The 21163-nt window shown below is 37.9% G+C and overlaps 1 protein-coding gene across 3 annotated transcripts in view; it reads right to left on the bottom strand.

The window, feature by feature from the left end:
* Positions 1-21163, bottom strand: part of PTPRN2 (protein tyrosine phosphatase receptor type N2) — a 632482-nt gene that overhangs the window by 14135 nt on the left and 597184 nt on the right. For 2 of the 3 annotated variants that reach the window (XM_088055089.1, XM_088055094.1), the window contains 4 exons: positions 20015-20134; positions 18697-18863; positions 13009-13062; positions 10934-10998 (listed from right to left, as the gene is read on the bottom strand). In XM_088055089.1, coding sequence (XP_087911215.1) covers positions 10934-10998; positions 13009-13062; positions 18697-18863; positions 20015-20134 — 406 coding nt within the window. Of the gene's footprint in view, positions 1-10933; positions 10999-13008; positions 13063-18696; positions 18864-19291; positions 19533-20014; positions 20135-21163 lie in introns of those variants that run through there. The other variant, XM_088055102.1, reaches the window with a different exon arrangement.

The raw sequence follows: 21163 nt of genomic DNA, 5'->3' as shown, positions 1-21163 counted from the left end.
CTATAATAATGAAAGCTTCCCTCTTTTCTCATTCCCCTAGACATGGCAGGGGTCCTATTTTGCTAAGCACAAGACACATGAGAAATACTCTGTGGAGGATGGTCCCTTCCACATTGTAACAGTACTGCTGTCACTATGATGGCACAGAAATATGACAATGTTTGTCAAGAGGAGTAAAATCTTTAAATGTATCAGCTGGGAAGAAAAAATGAAGGCATATAATTAAAAAGTTTTTTTCAGGTTCAGCAAACTACAGAGTTTGTGCATCAGAAAATGTGCTGGCTTTATTTTTTTCCAGTTATAAGAACAATCAGCATTTGTTACATAAATGCATGAGAAGTTTTAGCTTAATTAAGGTAATCTTTGAGATTTTTATGTAATAGACTTGAACATACACTGAAAGCAAAGTCAAATGCTCTATTTTATTCAGTACTAATGAAAAGTGCAGTGTAGATTCTGTGAGACTGATAGAATTTTATATTAAAGCTCTGTCTTAAAAGGAATATTTTAGATTCTAGATGCTCTGAATTTTCTGTGTATTTATAAAAATAAAATGATGCTTAAATACTTCATCAAAGCAGTTATTTGTGGGGGGTTTCTTTTTAAATAATCCAAGCTGAAGAGTTTTCTTTGTGAATGTTTCACAAATACATTTTGCTCATAAATATTAAATTAAAAAGGATTTTTCTAGTTGGGAAAAACTTCCAGATCTACTGGCATATATTCTCAAAAAATATGATTATAACTCTGCAGAATGGCTATAAATTTGTTACTATGACTCCTAAAGGATGGCTTGGTCATTAGGGGCTATGTTTAGATAGATTTCAGTTCTCCTACAGACTGAGACTTTGACTTCCTGCACCACTTGGGCTAAATCATTAAATTCACCCTATGTTTCACACCATCATTTATAAAATGAACCATTTTTTTTCCTACCTAATGAGTTGTTATGAAAGCAAATCCATTAATGATTATAAGGTACTTGGACACTAGAGAGGTGAAGACCTAGATAGAGCTTCTTATTTTTTTTTTTTTCCAATACCCTTTGCACCTTTCTCAGCCCTCTTTCTGTTCTCCTTGATCATAAAGTGATCACAATACTGAATATATGAGGTAGGAGTCATGCTGAGAAGTTATAAAGGGGAGGCTCTTAGCACCTCTACCATTTCTCCTTAAGGAAATTACGATGATCAGTGTGGGAATAAGCATTTATCCCAACAGAAAAAAATTGAGTACTAAGGGCAATACAGAAATGACCTGCCAAATGTCTTTCTTTTTGTAGCAGAAAGTATTCAGCTTCATTCTAGTCAGATATTACCTGCCTAATGCATCTTTTTGTATTTATTATACTGTATAGATGTTGAATTAGGCCTTGAAGGGCAAAGGGACTTGTTAGCTATGATTAAAAACTGGCTTGTTAAAATCTTGAAGGAACAGTGCCTACTACAGTTCTTTATGCTGTTGTTGCTAGAAGGTGAAAAAGAACCAATTAGTGTTTGCAGCCTTCAGCCTTGGATCCTGCACGGCTCAGTATTCCCAGGCAGCCGGGAGTGCTGTGGAAGATACGCTTGTAATAATGTGAAACAGCAAAAATACACTTGAGAAGGAAAATAAGGGGAAACAATACAGTGCCAGTGAGGACACTAAGCTGTCTCATCACAGTGTGCCTGTGTTTAGGAAGAATGCAAGTGTTTGTCATGTTTGGGTGACGGCTGCATGACTCATGTCTAAAAGTGATGCGTCATGGTCAAAGCAAACTCGCGCACAGTGGCTTTGTGCTGCCTTTCTTCCCTCCCCACCTGAAGCCTGACAAAGAGGCTTTCTTTGGTACTGGATTTTCTGGGCCTTTTCTGCATTCAGCTTTGCCACAGGAAGGGGATAGTGAACTGTGGAGACAAAGGGACAGACAGTAAATAGATCCAGGTCTGTCAGGAGCCTAATACACAAACATACCCATCTACACTTCTGTCTGCCACAGTGTATAGAGACAGAAGTGGCCTCTCTGGTGAGTTAAGAGGGTAAATCAGCACTCATGGACTATTACACTGTCACAGCCACTCTGTTTCCAATGTCTAATGTAGCTGGACATAGCACAGATATGCTGTAGATTTGCAAATCTCTTAAAGTCCTACATGCCTCCAGCTTCCCACTGACAGCTTCTAAAGGAAGGCTCATGTAGCTGCCCCAGCAACTGTTTGCCCCATTGAGTACTTAATGTTGCAGCAAAACATTTAATCACACCATATGAGGGGCAAACTCAATCTGATTAAAGAGAAAAGGGTCATAACTAGGGGGAGTGTAACACCACTTCTTCACTGACCATTAGTTTTAATAGCAAACCGGTAATATTTACTAACTAGCTTAGTCTCAAAGGCCCAACCTCATCTCATCTACTCCAGCCATCCTTGAAGTTCGAATTGAAGTTAGTCATCTCCTCTCTCAACAGCTAAGAGAGAGAGGGGAAGCTCTGATGGGCAATTCATTTGCCTGAGAATTATCCTCCAGAGGTGCTTATCGTTCTCCTTGATGACTGAGGAGACCCAGACAACTAGGTTAGGTGAGGTGCTTAACACTAGATGTTTTATGTGCCTGAAGTTAGCTGGAATGAACCTGGGCTGAAAAGAGCTGAGTTTCTACTCTTCATTTCTGGGCTCACAAGTGCTGGAATCTGCTAAAGCTTATGGTGTTTGAGATCTGTGCTCCCCTATTTCCCTTACCTCCACATTTGGTGATTTTGAGGGAAATGACAGAAGAGAGACAACACGGAACACAATGAAAAGATAAACTAGCAGTACAGTGTAGTGAAGGCCATGGAAGTGAAAAATGTGTCCTATGAATAACTGCTGCATGTATAGCACTCTGCTGCAAAAAAACCCATTTTCTTCCTTCAACTTGCATTGACTAAGTGACCACTAAATAAAAAACACTTGCAAGTATTAGATATAAAAAAGGGGCCTGACCATCAGCTAGAAACTACAAAATTAAAAGCAATTTTCATTTGTAGTTATCCAGATGTCTGCTGCTGTAGCTCTGCTCTTGGCCAGGAGGATCATTTGATGCTTTTCATGGAAAGAGAAAAGTGTCAGCAAAATCCTAGTGAGGGGTATCTTTTAAAGATAACAAAAAAGATTAATGTATTCAGGTTGGCATTTTCATGATAAGCTTATTCACTCTTTGAGCTGAACAAAATCTGTGTGCATGTGTGTGTAGTCAGGGATGGATCCAGCCTATGCCTGAGTCAGTGAATTGTCTGTAATTTCAGACAAAGTACGTGCTTCTATGCACCTAACAGCAACCCAAATTAAAATTTCATTACTTTTATTAAAAAGAAAACCAAACAAAAACAACTTCAGCAGAAGTACCCAATGGGCAAAGCAAGCCTGTAAATGGAGAAGGGAGTGCTTAAAGTAATAAAAGTGAAGTAATTAAAATTATTGTGACAGTCATGCACACAAAGAGTGTACATTACATATATGCATTACATAATGTGTTACTGTTTACACATTTTGTATTAATACTTGAAGACTGCATGTAATAAATGTACAAATGTGATATGGCTTTGTCAGTACACAATGCAAAGGAAGCTGACACTGAAGATGGAAGACCTAGGCACAATCTAATATTTTTAAAAATGATACAGGAAAATAATGCTTCTAAAGTTTTACATTGATTTTAACAGCCTTGCAGGGATAGAAATTCACTGCTGACATGTCAGTTTTTAAGTTAATATCCTTTGTCATTGAAGAAAAAAACATGCAGAAACCACTCACTGTAACTGAATGCAAATGGATGCTAATTTGAGGACCAATCCTTCCTCACTTCCATTGTGTGAGAATTGTCACATTGTACTCTATACATGATAGGAATTGTTTCTCTTTTACAATTAGATTTCCTCCACCCTGCCCACAAGTTAAAAGTAAAATGAATATGCCTAAATTACTACAGAAAAATTGCTAAAGAAATGGTTGTTAATGAGCTTTATCCCATATGGGGTAAAATATCTCACAATCACCTATTGTCACTGTAGAAAATACCAGTGCACACATCTAAATTCAACCTACATGTTGAATTTAGACACGCACAGCACATACAGAGCAAGTATTGTGGACATGCTGTTACTTCCTGCTAATAGATGTTCCCCAGGATCAGCTCCCATGGAGTTTTACACAACTTGATTCTTTTAGTATCTCTTCCAGAAACTCTTGGTACATTACCTGAAATGCAGTTGATCTCCATGTGATGACTCAAACACGAACAAAGTTAAGATGCTTATTGCAAAAAAGACATTTATGAAAACATGTCTCACTTGGCCTTAAAAAAAAATCTTGCAGTCCCCTTTGGAAAATATGCATTTTCTTTCCAGGAGACACAGAAGTAGCTCGCCTACATAAATCTATTAAATTGTAAGAACTACATTTTACATTACTTTCATTTTACGTTGCACGTAGGTGGCAAAGCTCTCACAAGACAGTACATGGAGTGACCTGAATAAAAGATGCAACTGTTATGGATTCATTCTTTAAACTCTTTTAAACAGAGTTTACCCTTAGAAGTGACTAAACTGGTCCAGCTATAGAAACTGTGGAATAACTACACTTCAGGTACCAAATTGTACCCTTTACAGCCAGAAGACCACCACTGGTCAATTGAACATTTCTCTGCTGCATGAGATTAGCTACTGGAAAAGAAATGGTTTTACCCTCTGTATATAAATTTCTTTTTCCAAACACATGCCCAGCTGCCTTCAAAGCAGTAGCACAGTACTTCTGTGACCTAGCTTTTTCACTTTTCCATATCCTAACCTACCCATTTGTGGGAAAAAAAAGCCACACAAAATCTTTATCTGCTTGTCTCCTCCGTAGTTTCAGTCAATGACCTCTTGTTTTCAAATTAGTCACTATCTCAAGCTGCTTACTGACATCAATACATTTCTTTCAGGGTCTTCCAGTGCTCTATGGGGACCTCCCTTCGTGTTTCCTCTCCCAAGGAACAGCCATGTCTGATCAGTCTTTCTTCACAATTCATTTGCCCCTAACCCTGGATAATTAGGATTGCTTTCTACCCTACTTTCCTACTCCCAAATAGTTTCCAATAAAATCCTCAGAACAGCAAACAACTCAAGAAATATGGCTGTTTTAGGGTAATCCCTGAGCACTAAATTTAAAAAAAAAAAAAAAAAAAAGGCTAAAGAAATTGTATCAATAACATGTTTAATTTTTGCTTGAAATCTTTATATTCTGTAAAAGGAAGCCACCTAAAAATGCAGAACATACAACATACAGTGGGAAGCATCAACCAAGAACACCTTCCCCATGGTCACTAATTCATTTCAGAACAGAAGCTTGTAGAACGTGCTACATTTTTTATCTTTTATGAAGTATTAATTGATGACTCCATGAAGGCAATAACATGCAAAAAGCTTTAAAGCATCATATATCCAAATGTGTTTTTTGAAGGAAATAAACACTGTTTTAAACAGCTTTTTCAAAATAGTAAGAGTTTGTTGAGCATCTCAGGCTGGACTGTGAAAAACTATCCTACACATTCCCCATACACTTGTGCATGTAGCTGGGGGCCCAGCTCTCATTGTGATTAATTATCTGCAGGGAAAGGCTGCAAGAACGAGCACTATTTGCCTAATTGTGTTTCCAGGGTAACTCATTACATAAAAGTTACAATACATAAATGCAGCTCATTCGAAAAACCGGCCTTATAACATACGATACATTTACATGGACAAGAGCACCTTCCTTTGGAAATTGAAATAGCAGCATTTCAGATTTACATGGTTGGCACTACTGCTGCTGAGAACTGAGGTGGTCTTGTGGACAGCACAACAGTAAACAATGCAAACCCCAATTTTTTGGCTCTATTTTTTTCCTGTGTTCCTAGAGATAATAATCTGTCTCACCCAAATCTCAAAGATCAGCCATGTAATCAATTCAAACTTAGAATCCAAAACCAATTATATTTTTAAGTCCTGAATTTTTTTGCTGCGAATTTTTTTCCAGAATACCACCTATTTCTAATCCCACTTTTTGACCCTCTAACCATTAACTACCTTAAAAAAGCCAGAAAAAATAAATCTCCCATTTACACTATACATTCTCTCAATCCTTATATGAAATGTAGTATGTTAAATTTTGTTTTCATGGGAGAAGCTTGATCCTGGGCTGAGGAAATATTCCCTCATTCACCAAAAGCATGTCAGAAATAGTCAGCTCTAGACTTGTATCGGCACAACAGAACAATAGAATTTTCTCAGACTTTGCATAAGGACTCAAAAATAAGCAGATTGAATCCATTTTAACACGAGTATGGGCAAGCATTTCCTTTCATAAAATCCTTTCAGAGAGGAGCTAACCCCACAACTTCATTATGATTGTTAAATCCAAACAGCAGATAAGCAAAACCTCAGCAAGGGTTCAGATTAGCCCAAATCATTTGATCACGATGAGTCAGAAGGCGAATTAAGGAATCTTTTGTTTTGCCTTAAAATGTCACGGTATAAACTGCATCTGCTCAGGAGCTGACTCACAAGACCCTCAGACAATAGGGTAGCAGGGGCAAGGAAAGGACTTGGGGAGATAACCTCCATAGCCAGCCCCAGCCAGAGTGTGTGTGCTCATCAATTATAATCCAAGCTTTTGAATGCAAGAGAATAAACCGTTGGTTCAGCTTTGCTAAATCGAATCTTTTTTGCTGGGTTTTAGAATTTGGAAATCAATACTTTAAAAGGATTTTAAAATTCATATTCGCCTTCCCTTTGACTCATCTCGTTTCAGCTAGTTCAAACACAAGAAAATGGATGGTCAGCAAACCCTAAGCAGCTGCTGGCTGGATGAATATCTAAAAATCAAACTATTATCTACACTATCCAAGCCTCTCAGTTCAGAAAAATTAAAGTGGGAAGACTCATAATCTCATCTTTTTTTTTTCTTTTTTTTTTCTTTTTTTCTTTTTTTTTTTCGGTGCCAGAAACACTCAATAAAAATGTCTTGCAATATATCACACTTTTAGTCACTACAATAAGCCTGCGGGAAAGAGATGAAATGAGAAAATTCTCAACTTTTCTCTAGATCACAAAAAAACCCCAACCTGATCAGCTCAGCATTAGTGTGAGTTTGAAGTGAGGAAGAAATATCAAGTAGACTAAATCTAAATCATCTTATCTTCCCTAGTAACAAAGGATAAAACTTGTAAATACATCAAGAATGCTGAAATTCTTAGCAGAAATCAGCCTCAGAGAAACAGTCCCTATCAAAAAATCCAGCAAGCATTGTTATCTACAAAAACAATCCATTATCATTTTCTGCATTTATTTAAATCATGAAAATGCACATGGACTGAACTAAATCACTTTTCAGCTTCTAAATCAAAACTAAAGCTTGTCCAAAGATGGCTGTCACAGAAATGAGAGGTGATTTGGTAACTGTCTTAAAACTCTAGCACCCATGTACAAATAGTCATCATAGTTAAATAGGTGTCATAGTTGAAACATGTTAAATAGTATTTAAATATGTTACTGTAAGGGCAGATTCAACACTGTTTCATTTTTCCTATTGCCTTGATGGGTACAGGATCAGGGTCTCTGCATATCACAGAATCACAGAACACCAGGTTGGAATGGGACCTCAGCTGGTCCAAACTTTCTAGGCAACAGCATAGGAAGCTAGGAAGAAAAAAAAATAGTAATAACTACACAATAAATAACTACATTACTTATTGGAACAATGAAACAAAAGGATATGCTTTGCATTGAAAGCTCCTGTTGATGTGACACAGGAATGATAGCACTGGATAGACTCTGCTGCTCTCTGACATTCCAGTATCTCAGATTATTTAATGTGGATCTTAGGAATAAGTGCACAGATGCAGTCATTGAATTTACGGCACCGAGGACAGTGAAATTCATTAAGAACCTGTCCCGACAGCAAATCTGTCCCAGTGCCCCTGTCAGATCCTGCACATCCTTCCACCAGCTCAATTCACCCCTCATATACATCACAGGAGAATTTCTGCCCTCGGTAACAACTTTTACTGTCCTCCAAGTGCCCTGAGCTGAGACGCTTTGCTTCTTTAAATTTTCATTCTTTAAAATTCACTTCCTCAAAGGGGTTGGGGCCATCAAACTGATGTGGCAGATGTCAAACACAAAATCCTCCCCAACTTCATTTCTTTTCCCCTGCTTGAGGTTTTAGGAACAGGTCCCTTGTTGGTGGTTTTCAGCATTGAAAATAATATGAGGGCTGGAAACAGCAAGGTAGAAGATATGAATTTATAACGTGTTTAATAGACTAAGTGTTAGCACTAATTCAATGAGCAGTAGAAGGAATTGTAAATGACAAAGGCATTTACAGTTAACTGTCTAAGAGAATGCAGGGAAGTAAATCATTACATGAAAAAGGAGCTCCTTTGCCCAACCTATTAAAGAACCCACTAAAGAGCCAAGGCATTTATTGATTGCTTTCTACTTTCCCACTGCTGAAACTAAGTACTCCTCTATTTACTTTGATTTAAAAATGCATTATTGTCTACTTTCTAATAAACCAGACCATGGAACAAGAAACTCAAATTATTCTAAGTTTATTCTTAAAAGTCCGTGGTGTTTTTTTTTTTTTTTGGCTGGTTTTTTTTTTTGCTTTTTTTTTTTTTTTTTTTTGAAAGACTGAAGACCTTAATCCTTAAAAGCCTTTTTGAAAGAAGGGTTCCTCGATGCTGGCCCTGCAGCTGGGCCCAGATTGAAAGTGCACTTACATTTTTATGTTCAGTGCTGAAGGACTCTGAAGTTAGCCCTCGCACTGCGCATAAAAGCTTTGGAAAGGGCATTCTTTGCCACTCGTGCAATTCATTCTCTAAGAAAAGGAAATGGAAAGAAAGATTTCATGTCCAGGGCTTCAGGCCTTTGATCATTTGATGAACATTGGATCCTCAACCTGGGCCTCCAGCTTCTCAGGCCAGACAAAGAGGGCCCCGGCCGCACAGGCTGGGCCGCGGCTCCCGCCCGAACAAAACCTTTGGCGGCCGCACAGTGTGACAGCCTGGGAAAGGCCCACCTCAGCAGGGCTGAGATGCCCGCTCTGCCCTTTGATCTTTCATTTAAACTCCAGCCAAAGCACCAGGTCAGGGGATTTCGCGTCGCACACCCCCACGGGCAGAGGGGAGCAGGTCAAGAACAAAATGGGGGTGACCGATCTCCAAAAAGCCCTGTGACGCCTTTCTCTGGCCAGTTTCACATGACTTGTCTGGCATTGTGAAGCGCTAAGCCCACACTTAAAATGGAATTTGACATTACATGGTACAATGGAGTCAATAAATGGCATTCTTCAGTGCTTTTACAACAAAGTCAACCCTCCCTTAAGTGGCTGAAAGCCCCGAGCTAGAAAATACTCCTCATTTACTTCTATATGCCAATAAATTGCACATACTTTAAATCCAGTTTTCATTATGGCTTCTCACTGCTGATGGCCGAAATGAGTGAACAAACACTTAACAAAGGTCTACATTAATTTTACTATGTACCATTGCTTCTATTTTTAAAGTCTAGGTTGTCATGTGGCAAGTAACAAGCATTGGAAATATCTCCATATTCCTTCACAGAGCAAAAACCTATTTTCCAACGAGCATAAAAAACTAATCTCATCCCACTTAAAAATTTATTTTCAGTACAGCGCAAAGGAGAAGGCAAACATACAACTTCTTTTAGCATCAGTGGCAAGTTCCACATGATGCTTGCGGGCAGAAAATTCAGTCCATGTTTGATGAGACATGTTAACAGAATCTGGAGGGAAAAAAAAAAAAAGCTAAAATCTTCTTTCTAACGGGACCGGATGCCACCATGTCCCAGAGGACTGGAATATTCAGGATGCAGCAGCAGATGACTGCAAAGCATGGAGAGTATTTTTAAACTACATATAAAAATATGTCAGTGTTAGAAGATATTAAACAAAATATGTAAAGTGATTAGAATTCAAAGAACTAAATATTGTTTCTCTTTATAAATGAGTACATTTTTACACCTAATCCTTTTTCATTAAATACACGTGTGCATAATGCCAGATGTGGCTTAAGAACTCAGGTAAAGAATCAATGAAGGCAAATTTCTTTTTGTTTATTTGGTCAGATTTACATGCTCACTCTCACCCTCCTTATTAAAAACCAGTATTAAAATTTTTTTCAGTTCTAACAAAGATTATTTCAGAGCATCTCAAGTACTTCCCACCATGAACAATTTTACGAATCAAGAAAAAAAACAACGAATGGTCCCAATCTCTAGAGTATCTATAGAATGCTCATTTTAACAAACAAGTTTATGTTCAGTTGATGGGTTATTTCCCACTTCATAAAATTACATACCACAGATGAGACTTTTAAGAAACAGAAAAGTTAAATACATTGTTCAATATCGAACAGATAGTGCTAGAATTGGCAATGGAGATTTATTTTCAGTCCTCTGTCCTGTCCACTACAGCCTTTTTTCTTGTATGAAACAAATCTGTGCTAGACATGAGGCCCTGTCTGGCACCACCACTTCTACACACATTGGTGGCAATGGGCAGCTCCAAAAAGGAAAACAATCACATCTGACTGTTGTGGTGGGGTAGGTGACAGGGGACTGGGCAACAGCCATGACACAGCCCAGGACCTAAATGAGGGTTGTACAGCCCCAAGGCATCTCTTGAAAAAAACTGCAATAACTATTTTAAATGATAAATTTAAAAATTCAAATACTTCTCAACAGCACAAACACACCTCTCATTCACAAAGCATTTGCGTTAGGTATGAAAATAAAACTACAGAACATTCAGGAAAGAGTACAATTTGCCTCTAATTTATTCTCAGATTTTCTGTGAATATTGCTCCCCCACTGTTGTCATGGCAACACAAGCACATCTTTCAGTACTGAGGAAGTAACAAGCCTTTCAATTCTCACCTTTGGCCATTTTATTGAGAACCATGTCAATTAGAATGTAGGTTCCACTTCTTCCCGCACCATCACTGCCAACAGAAAAGGGAAAAGAAAAAATAAAGCCTATCAATGTGCATCTAGACTCAACATGAAGATACCTGCCCTTAATGTCATAGTGTTACACATGGTGGGAGAGGAGAGAATGAGGGGTTAAAGGAGGGTACTGAGAGGGTAGAGAAAGCTTACACTGAATAAACACAAGCTGGTTGTGGAAGATTAACTACTACCCTGCATGGAGAACAGGGCTTTGTTTTGTTTTTTTAAGCCAAGTTGTATTTATGCAAGAAAAACATTTTAAACAATAGTGGAAAACCCTAAACCTGAATACCATTTCTATTCAAGAAGTGTACATATAGTAACCTTACACTCACTTATATATGAGATGAAGAACTCCCAGTAAGTTTGACAAGAACATTATCCAGAACAGTAAAAAATGCTGCACATTGCATTTGAAAGCAGTGGTCAGAGGGAACGCATAAATCTGCTCAAGAACAAATATTTGATTACTGAGGGACTGCAGTCTTCACTATATATGAGTGGTTTATTTTTTCTCTGTACCTTTCCCTTTAGTTCCTCCCTAGTAGCAATGACCAGAAAGAAATATTATCTTGTAATTCCTAAGAAATAGCCTTAAATTTTGTGTATCAATAGCCCTTCCTCAGAGATGTGAGACTCAAGCCTTGGGAGGGGGAAAGCTCCCTAATCTGAATGCAGCTTGTGTCCCTTTCAGAGAGCAACGTGTAATTGCCAGCGTGATGCTCTTTTAGAGCTGCTGTTAGCAAACATAATTAAGACTTTAAATAAAAGCTTTTTTTCTTTCCCTCCCCAAAATTTTTACAAAGGTGCATGTGTGACCCATTAGGCTGGTATGTAGTTTTATTAATTAGGCCATTATTTTTATTGATAGCTCAATTTGTGTACAAGAATTAACGAAAGAAAAAAATAATAGAACAGCATGAAGCACGTTATTGCATTCTTTTTACAGGCGGACTATGAAACTTAATTTCTGTAGACAGAGATTTTTTTCTTTCAGTTACTAGATCACTGTTTAGAGAAAAGGAGCTAGTGGTAATAATTTTTTTTTTTCTCTGTCTATGAAGGGAAAAAAGACACAATCTTATTAGTTAAGCTGAATAATGAGAGACAAGACAGCAATCAGGCCCAATAAAAACAAAAACTGCTGAGCTCATGGTAGATATTTCCATCCATCACAGTAAGGAAAGAGCGAGAAACTTGAAGGATGTTCATTGTGCATCAAATAGTTCTTTTCTCATGTTTCCTGAAGGCAATGCCCACAAGTCCCCTCTGGAGCATTCAGCTCCTTACATCCTCACTTGGCTGAGCCACACGTGAGGAACACGTCCCCTCCCTCCTCACTCCCATCCAAAGTGAAGTGCCACATGGCAAACATCCTGCATCTTAGCAGGGCTGTTTTTCTGCCTTCATTATCTACAAGGATATTTTTGGCAAATAAGTCAGAAACTCCAATGGCAAAACTCAACATTAATGTTATTATGGCCAGCTTTTCCATTGAACTGCCTGACAGCTTTCGTGTGCATCTATCACATTGTCAGGCCTAAACATACTCTGTGCTTAAAAAATTGCTCCGTCTGTGGGCAGGTTTCCACTCCCTGACATTGCCCTCTTACCCTGATCACTAAAAACAAGCAAAGAAGAAATAAAACATAATTAAGTGTTAATAAAATAAAGCAGACTAAATTAGGAGGGCATGCAAAGAACACCTCTAATTTTGAAGGAGATGTATGAAATTGAAGTGCTACTTATACTAGAAAGCAAGGCCATATGTTATTAAGTCATGGCTCAACATCTAAAAAAATCATATGGAAGGATAATTTTATGATGAAAACAGATCCTGAGTATTAAATAACATTAATACTTGGTTGAATTATACTTAAAACTTTTAGCCTACCTTACTGTACTGATTCATGTAAAGCTTTAATTTGCCCACTTCGTTTATATCTATGTTAAATTCTTACACATACAGATCTCTCTAAAGCTATTTTAGAAATTGTACTTGCCTGCAATGAACAACTACTGGACAAGACCGACCCCTGTAGCACTTGTTTACTTTTCTGAAATAAAACAGACACAAAAAATTAATTAAGCATATTATATAATGTTTCTTTAGCCAACTATTAAAAATAAGCAATAAGAAAATGCATATATTGATGTCTTTAAAGAAATACTCAGGTTGATAGTTTCCTAATATAACACGCTGTTAGACAGATAATCTTGTTTGAAGTTTGATTCTGGTTTGATGCCTAAGAAATCCCAGAAAACATTCCATTATTACTGTTGTCTGGGCAAAGCAAATGAGCAATTTTCTCAAATCGTTCATGTCTTAGCTCCAAAACTAAGATTATCTTGAGATCCCTTGATTTTGAGGCCAACTTTGAGTTCATAAGCCTGCTCAAAGAAATATCAAGGGACATCAAACTGAATACAAAATTAAAAAAGGCGATTCCACTACACTTTATACAACGTGTGCTGATCTGTAACACCACTTCTTCCCAGAAAGGCAAATGCCAAATCTCCTCAAACACTTCTTAAAAATCCTAAAATATAATCTTATTGTAGTAAAAATAACTAAACCCATCAGTAAGCTTTGGTTCTATTGCAAAAGTGTTATATACTTAATGTTTACACATTGTTGTCTTTGACAGCTTCCTGGTTCAACATTCTCAGTGGCAAGAGAATATATGTGAAATCAATCAATAAAAGTGAATATATGTGAAAGCAATCAATAAAAGTACAGCCACAGAACAGGTCAGCTGATATGTAAACTCAATGAAGGAATTAACTAGTGCTGAAGCAAACCAAGATACTCAGTCTAAGAATAGAGCCTACAAAATTGGTTTAAATCTATTTAAATTGCCTTACAAAAACCAAAATCCCAAGCCCTCTCTTTTGCTCTAGGATATATTTTGCATGTCAAGTACGTTACAGGCCAAAAACCTATAAAATATGCACACATATGTTAACAAGGCAAGATGAATAAAGGCTAAAATGGGAAAGCATTGCTTCAAGAAATCAGAACCTTTCATTCAAATTGTTTGATGAGATGTTTGAGTTTACTGGAGCTAGGTCTCCTATGAAATAATTTCATAGGGCAGCTTCCAAGGGGTGCTCTAATAGTCCCCTAGCTCAGTGTAAATGCTACACAGGATCCTGATTAACTAAACTAAAGGGAGCTGCTGAAATTTGACAACAGTGGTGTGATGTTATTATGAATTTTAAAGCATAACTAACCTACTGAATCATTTAGTTCTTGGCTGTTCATCTATTCACTAACATCTGTGCTGTGAAAACATGCACATATCTTTAAACACTGCTTATAGTATAGCCTGAAGATGCCTAAACTTCTGACAGGGTGTTGGGATACCTGGAACTCAACCCAAATGGGCTATGGAGGTACTGGTGATATCCCATGAAACCAAGTTTTTACATTCTTCTTTTCGTTACTGAAGATTCTAACCAAACTTGAGAATAATATTAAGTTCTTGTAGGGTTTTCCTTTAAACATTTGAATTCAAGGACTTTTCACAATTCTTACTCTCTTGCTTGCTTATGTAAATCATACTTGCAGAAACATTCTGTCTCTATTTATATTCCCTGGATGTAAGTAATTAATGCAGTAGAACAATGTTCTTATTAGATGAGTGATAATTCATTGAGTAGCATGTGACTTCAGAAGTTAAATGGACCATTTATATGTCCATAAATATATCTATTTGCAGGCAGTATCCAACAAAACTTCAATGATTTGGGCTACAGCAGAGTTTTCACATGAATGAACCATTCAATTCCTGATGGTCATATCTTGAGGATCAGCTCCTTCTATATGATATAAAGCCTGGTTTGGCAGGGTTTTTTTTGGTGTTTTTTTTTTTTTTTTTTTTAATTGTACAGTTATATTTGGAATGTCTGTACCAACATCTGATACAGTCAGCCTGCATTCCCCAACTTGCAGCTGGTCACTCTCCCCCCACCCCCACCATGTGCATTAGTAAAGAGTTGTTTTTTCCATTTCAAGTATTAAGTAAAAGCTAATCACTACAGAGGGGTATTTACCGTTTCTCTTTCTGCTTGTGTGGTTCCTTTGTTCCTTGGGTGGCACCACTAATATGATATTTGCATGTTGTGACTAGCCATCTACCAAAGTCCTAATATAATTCCAATGACAAACTCCATCTAAATCTATCAGACCTCTCAGTAAATCAGAAAGCCAGAGACACATGTTAGGGAAAGACACCTTATGTTTGTCAGTTTTATTCAAACATTTTCATTATCACACATTTCAGAAAACACATTAAAACAAAGGGTTTCAATCCAGCTGGTTCATAGCTTTGTCTATATATAGCTCATGAAAATATTTAGAAGTGCAGCAACATCTCATTTCATTCTTAGTTCTGGCTAATGAGAGTGAGCTGAAAATTCATCAGTAAGCAAAGTTCTTGAATGTTGAAGAAAATATATATTATATATATATATACATATACAGGAAGAATTAACTTAGAAAGAATGATTAGTAATACAAACCAACCCTTGGCTCATTGAGTGAAAAAGAAATCATCATGCAAACCATCAGCAAGCAAAGGTCAGAGGTCGTTAGAGGCTCAGAAAAGGGGTTTCCCACATTGTCCCTGCAGCAGAGTCACAGTTTCCAATGATCACTTTTGTGACTATGCAACTGGGCTCATATTACTAGCTGCAACATCACAAAAATGACACTGGCAACCGCTAATTAGCTGGCAAAATAAGAATTTGTCCATTTTTAAAGTGAGCAGTGTTAGTAAATGCCATTGCACACAGCGAGAAGTGATAGCATAATAGATATATATTTTAAGCAAAGCCCTCACATGTGATGCTAATTATCTTTTAGCTTAGCAGTCCCTCTTTAAAGTGTAAATGTGCTCCCTCTGGGCTCAAGAAATATTTAATGACACATATCAGTGCATGACTAACAAGCTAGTCCAGAGCAATAATGATTGGTCTATTGTTCAAAATGAAATTAGGACTCCAGAAGCATTTAAAACTGACCAGTGGTTTCCGTAGTAGCCTCACCTCTCAGGGACTGTCTTTTGTACAGATTTGTAAAGTATATAGAATAATCTCTTTTTGGCAATTTATTCCTACATTATGAAAGTATGATAGATTATTCAGCAAGGTTTAATGTATGTGCTAGATGCAAAATCATCTAAATCACTGTCTGATACAGAGTAAGAGAAATGTAAGCTTTCAAAGAGACTTGCAAAATTTACTTCAATAAAAATGTTTAGGTCCATATTTCCGCAGACTCTGGGCAAGGTAATTTTGGGAATCCAATTTTTCTTGGTGATGAATTATAAAAAATAGAGGGTTGGTTATGTATATGCTTAATTTCATATATGTATGTGAATATATAAATATACACACATATCCATATATATATATACAAACACACTGAATGCACATAAAAACATAGATAAGATTAAAAGAAATGAGAGCAGCCCCTTCCTAGCACTACCCTACTTAGAGTATGGTAGCACTGTCAGACATTTTTCTGGGGGCTTTATGACTCAGCTGTCGTAATCCAGCACAGCTTGTACTTTAAATAGAAAGCTTCAGGTGCAAAACATGTATTGTATAAATGAATTCCAAATACATTATTTTAGCAATAGTGCATTAGTTTTTTTGTCATTAAAAAAGAACAAAAAAAACCCAAAACCTGAAGATCAGATGACCAAGAAAACTGAGATTCATAGACCAGCTATTGTGCATGCCAAAATTCCTTTTCAGGAGGAATTTTACTATGCATTCAGCACTATGAGTTCATTGTACAAAATCCACACGTAGCAAATGATTACAGTACCCTACACTGGACTGTGAATACATGTGAAATGAACACTCAGAATTCAATTAAATCTTAACAGGTTCATTCCCATACTGGCTTAAAATACAAAGAATGGCAGCTCTGCTACTTTTCTCATCTAGTTATCATTTTTCTTTTTCAAAGTATTGCACAACACTTCTTCAACACGGCTATTTAACCCTTACACAATGTCACTCTAAGAAGCGCTTTCCTGGCGATGTGAACTGTGACTTACTGTAGATCTAATCCTGCAGCTCACGCAGGGACTTCAATCCTTACTGAAACAAGTCAGAGGCGAGGTGCTCTGAACTTCAGAAGTCCTGGCTGTATAGGCTCATTTATGCTCTAGTTAGAATTGCTAGCAGATTTCCCACTAACTTTGAAAAGAGCAAAGCCGGACGCTGCACTGGCTCTGTGCTGCAGCCTCACACAGCTTAATGGAACCGAGTCACAATTCTCACTACAGAAATGCACTACAGGCAACTTCCTCGGTACCACAAGCAAAGGGAAATCAACCTATAAAAAATCATATTAAAGTTGAACCCAGGAAAGAAAACCTTGAAAATTCAATTACAATTTCAGCTCCATCCTATGGCTGTGCTTCCTTGCTCCACTACTGCTTTTGTGTTGTGACTCTGTAGTATATCCTTACATCCTCACCTAGCCATAGCTCCAGGTGACTCAGAGCAGCTGCACTCCATTACCTGACCTGCACCGTGTGAGATGTCTCTCTGCTTTGAAAAGCCTTGCAATACGTACAAGAGTACTGAGTGGATGCAGGGTGGCATTTAGTCCTACATTTTTAAGGGTAAAATTTTGCCAACAGACAACTGCGCACCCAGCTCCTGTTGGCTGTGCGCCAGCTCGTCTCCTCAGGTGCAGATGCACAACTTTGACTGGCATCAGTCAGAGCTCCCAGCACTCCTTGAAAGAAACAAGTTTGGACCTTTTGAGCACTGAGCCCCTCATAATCACTTTGGGGGGTTGTAGATAATATTGTAGAGCAGAGAGAACAGCACGCGATCCCACAGGCCGCTGGCGGATTGAGCACCAGCTCCCCAAACCTCCTGGAGATTCTTTTCATTAGTCATAAGCGCATCGCTGTGGATTAGCTGGTACACGCTAACACCTACACGTGATGCACTGGGCACGGTTTGCAATCAAATGAAGATTATTTCGCTCCACTATTTATCATGCATGGCTTTAATTTTCAAATTAAAATTTAGATAGGCACAGCAAACATTAGAGAAGATGGTAAGGACTTTCACAGCTTTTGCCTTTCTATGTTTGTATTTTAAAGCCATACTGACTTTTTTTGAAGTTCCAAAGGGTACGCTTTGTCAACATTTTCATCTGCTTTCTCAAGCTTCCACCTTCTGCAGCCAAAGGTCTGCAGACCTCGCTGTTGGATCCTTATGAGCAAATGATCCCATGGGAATGATGCTATCGTCATATGACTCCATTGTGATTCTTTTTTTCAAGCATGCTCACACTTCCTAATTTACTTGTGAGAGTCCTGATATAAGGATCTTGGGGGAGCCACACAAAAAGCCTGGAAGTTGCAGAGTGGATAAATACTTGAAAAACAAAGAAATACAGAAGCACTGAGATTATACAAATGGAGGGAAAGTATTGATCTCTAAATGGGAAATAAATATGTCTTAAACCCGGGCAACATCTCTGTGTGAGGCAACCCTAAACATCAACCTACTGAAGATATTTCTCTTAGTTTAGCATTGTGGCATCACAGGCTGAGGAGCCTCCTTTCAACCCAAAAATCTTTAAAGGACATAAAAAGCACTAGGTTCCTCAGACCCATACAGTCTCGAAAGAAGTGCCATACTTTGTGCTTTACCTGCGGAAATCCAGAAGTGATCTGGTGGAAGCAGGAACCCTCCGATCGTTCCAGCTGAGGAAGTGGAACTGTGTCACTGTGCGGGTCTCGTTTGTCTGCAGGTTCTTCAGGTAGAAGCTCCTCACGAGGAAATCCTCGCACCAGATGTGCTCAGAGACAAGATTTACCTACACCCACAGGAAAGAACAAACGGAGATCAGCAATTCTGGCTGCGAGTCACATCTTCAGGATTGCAGGTGTAAGATTTCTGGCATGAAGGAGTTGCATGAAAATTTTATTTTTATTAGCAAATTGGCCAGTAATGGGGGGGGAAAAAATTGATGTAGCAATCAATGTAGCTGTCAAAGGGGTTAGCTGCCATTGGTACTGCATTGAAAACATAAGAAAAATCTTGACAATTTTAATGCAAAAGGCAAATTCACTGAATTTAATCTTTATAACATTATGTGAATACAAAAGATATTTTGTATTGAAAATGTGTTAGACTGGCAGTTCCTTTCTTTTCAGAAATGTCCACAAATGCATTGCCCAGGATACTCTCAGAGGTCTTAAAAATCTGAGTTGAATTCACATGAGAAGTGATAATTCAGTTTCTTTTGCTATGAAGAAAAAATAGCTTTAAAAAATGCAGCTTATTTGCAGAGCTCATCTTTTCAGAAAATGACTTTATTCCCATTTTGGTTTAAATAACAGGATTTCTTCATGATTTCTCCACATTTCTTCGTATTTGGCATTGTGGTATTATTTTCTTCCTCTACACAGCTGGACCACTGGAAAAATCTGACAGTTGTTGTCAATGCTGCATTGCAACACAACTCGTGATATGATATTTTGGGCTAGAAATGCAAAGCAGAAAATAAAAATATATATTTGTTGTTGTGACTGAGGCAAGAGATAAAAATAGATAGGATTAATTACTACAGCAATATAGAGGTTTTTCTACAAAGATTTACATATGGCTATCCTAAGGCAAAACTCACTTGTTCTAAAAATGCTATTTTCCAATAAAATATAAATACATGCTTTCATAGACCAACCACTTGCAAAACCATTCAAGATGCAAAAATTATTGTCCTTTTTAATATTGCAATATTTCACTCATTATTTACTATATTTTATTTGGTGGAAAGCACCTTGCTGTTAAAGCTGAGCTCCAATTTTTTTTGCAAACGCGAAACTAGCCGAAGGCACACCAAGCATATTTCAGAGTCCGCAGCTCGACCTCCAGGTTAGATCGTCTCCAGCATCATTGTGCCCCGTAAGGAATCAGCCCCTGCACTTACTGTCACGTTTGCAACCAGATATTTTGTGCAGGTACCTCGTAGATGTGGTAGAGGTTTGACCCTTCGTCTGGCCAATAGTGGTAGCACTGTTTGACTCCGTTTTCCACGAGGGGTGTCAGCATGACAATAACGACACAGCCGTTCTCCCAGACCATCTGCAGACAAAGAAAGACACCGTGGCCACATTGTGACTGCCTAATTACTGCGTGACATGTATAATTACTGCACTCAGACACACAATCAAAATTTATTCCATTCACAGGAAATTTATTTCATTTTCATTAGACACTTTTACTCTGCAGCTGCTTTCAAATCCCTGAATAAACTGGCACCATATTTTGCAGGCGTCCATGAAATATTAAAGAATTTCCTGTGATTTCAATTCAGGTCATCCACAAAATCTCTCCTTGTTCCTGGTATCATGTTCAACTGCTTTTCTGTCAAACTTTTAGATCCACTAAAGGAACACTGAATGGTGCTTGCAGAACACCCATCTATTTAAGAATTGAAATTTAACTCTGAAGCAGCACACACCTACTAAAGTCACATGTACTGAAACCTGCTTGTTTTCTCAACCCCATATCTTTTTTCAGTTTGCCAAGTAGTGAAAGCCATTAAAGTGCTGCATTGCTGAAACAATCATAAAAGTTGCACCTGAACAACAGTAATGAAGAAATGGCAGAGAAAATTCAAAGCAAATCTGTTTTTCCAGGAACAGTTTGGATGGGGAAATCATCTCTCCAAATGCACATTTATAAAAGATTTGTTACAAGTGTGCATTACTTCCTTCTTCCTTTCCCTCCAGCTTTCCTTTGTTTTCTTTCTTCCTTTTTCCTTTTTTCTCCATTTTCTTTCTCTTTCCTTTCTCTTTCCCTTTTTTCTACTTTATTTTTCACTATTTTTTTTCTCTTCCCTCCTCCTTCCTATTTTCTGTTGTTTTCCCCTTTTCTCTCCCCCCCTTTTTTTTTCCCTGGAGGTAGAATGAAAGTCCAACTTGAGCTGCAGACAGTGCACTCACGGAGGTACAGCAGAAACAGAGGAAAACAGAGTGTCTTTGCTGTCAGCATGATCACTTAATAATTTAGACCAGCCACAGAGTAAGATACAAGAATCAAGCACATCCTCAGCTAAAGGATTTGTGGCTGTCTCTCACAACAGCAAACAAGCAGAGATGCTCTGGTCTG

The sequence above is a fragment of the Pseudopodoces humilis genome, chromosome 1, assembly GCF_049639895.1.
Source record: "Pseudopodoces humilis isolate 2021_Gansu_Grassland_sample_001 chromosome 1, ASM4963989v1, whole genome shotgun sequence".
Taxonomy (NCBI): domain Eukaryota; kingdom Metazoa; phylum Chordata; class Aves; order Passeriformes; family Paridae; genus Pseudopodoces; species Pseudopodoces humilis.
The sequence above is the reverse complement of the archived record's forward strand: the minus strand, read 5'-3'. Positions and strand labels throughout refer to the sequence as shown.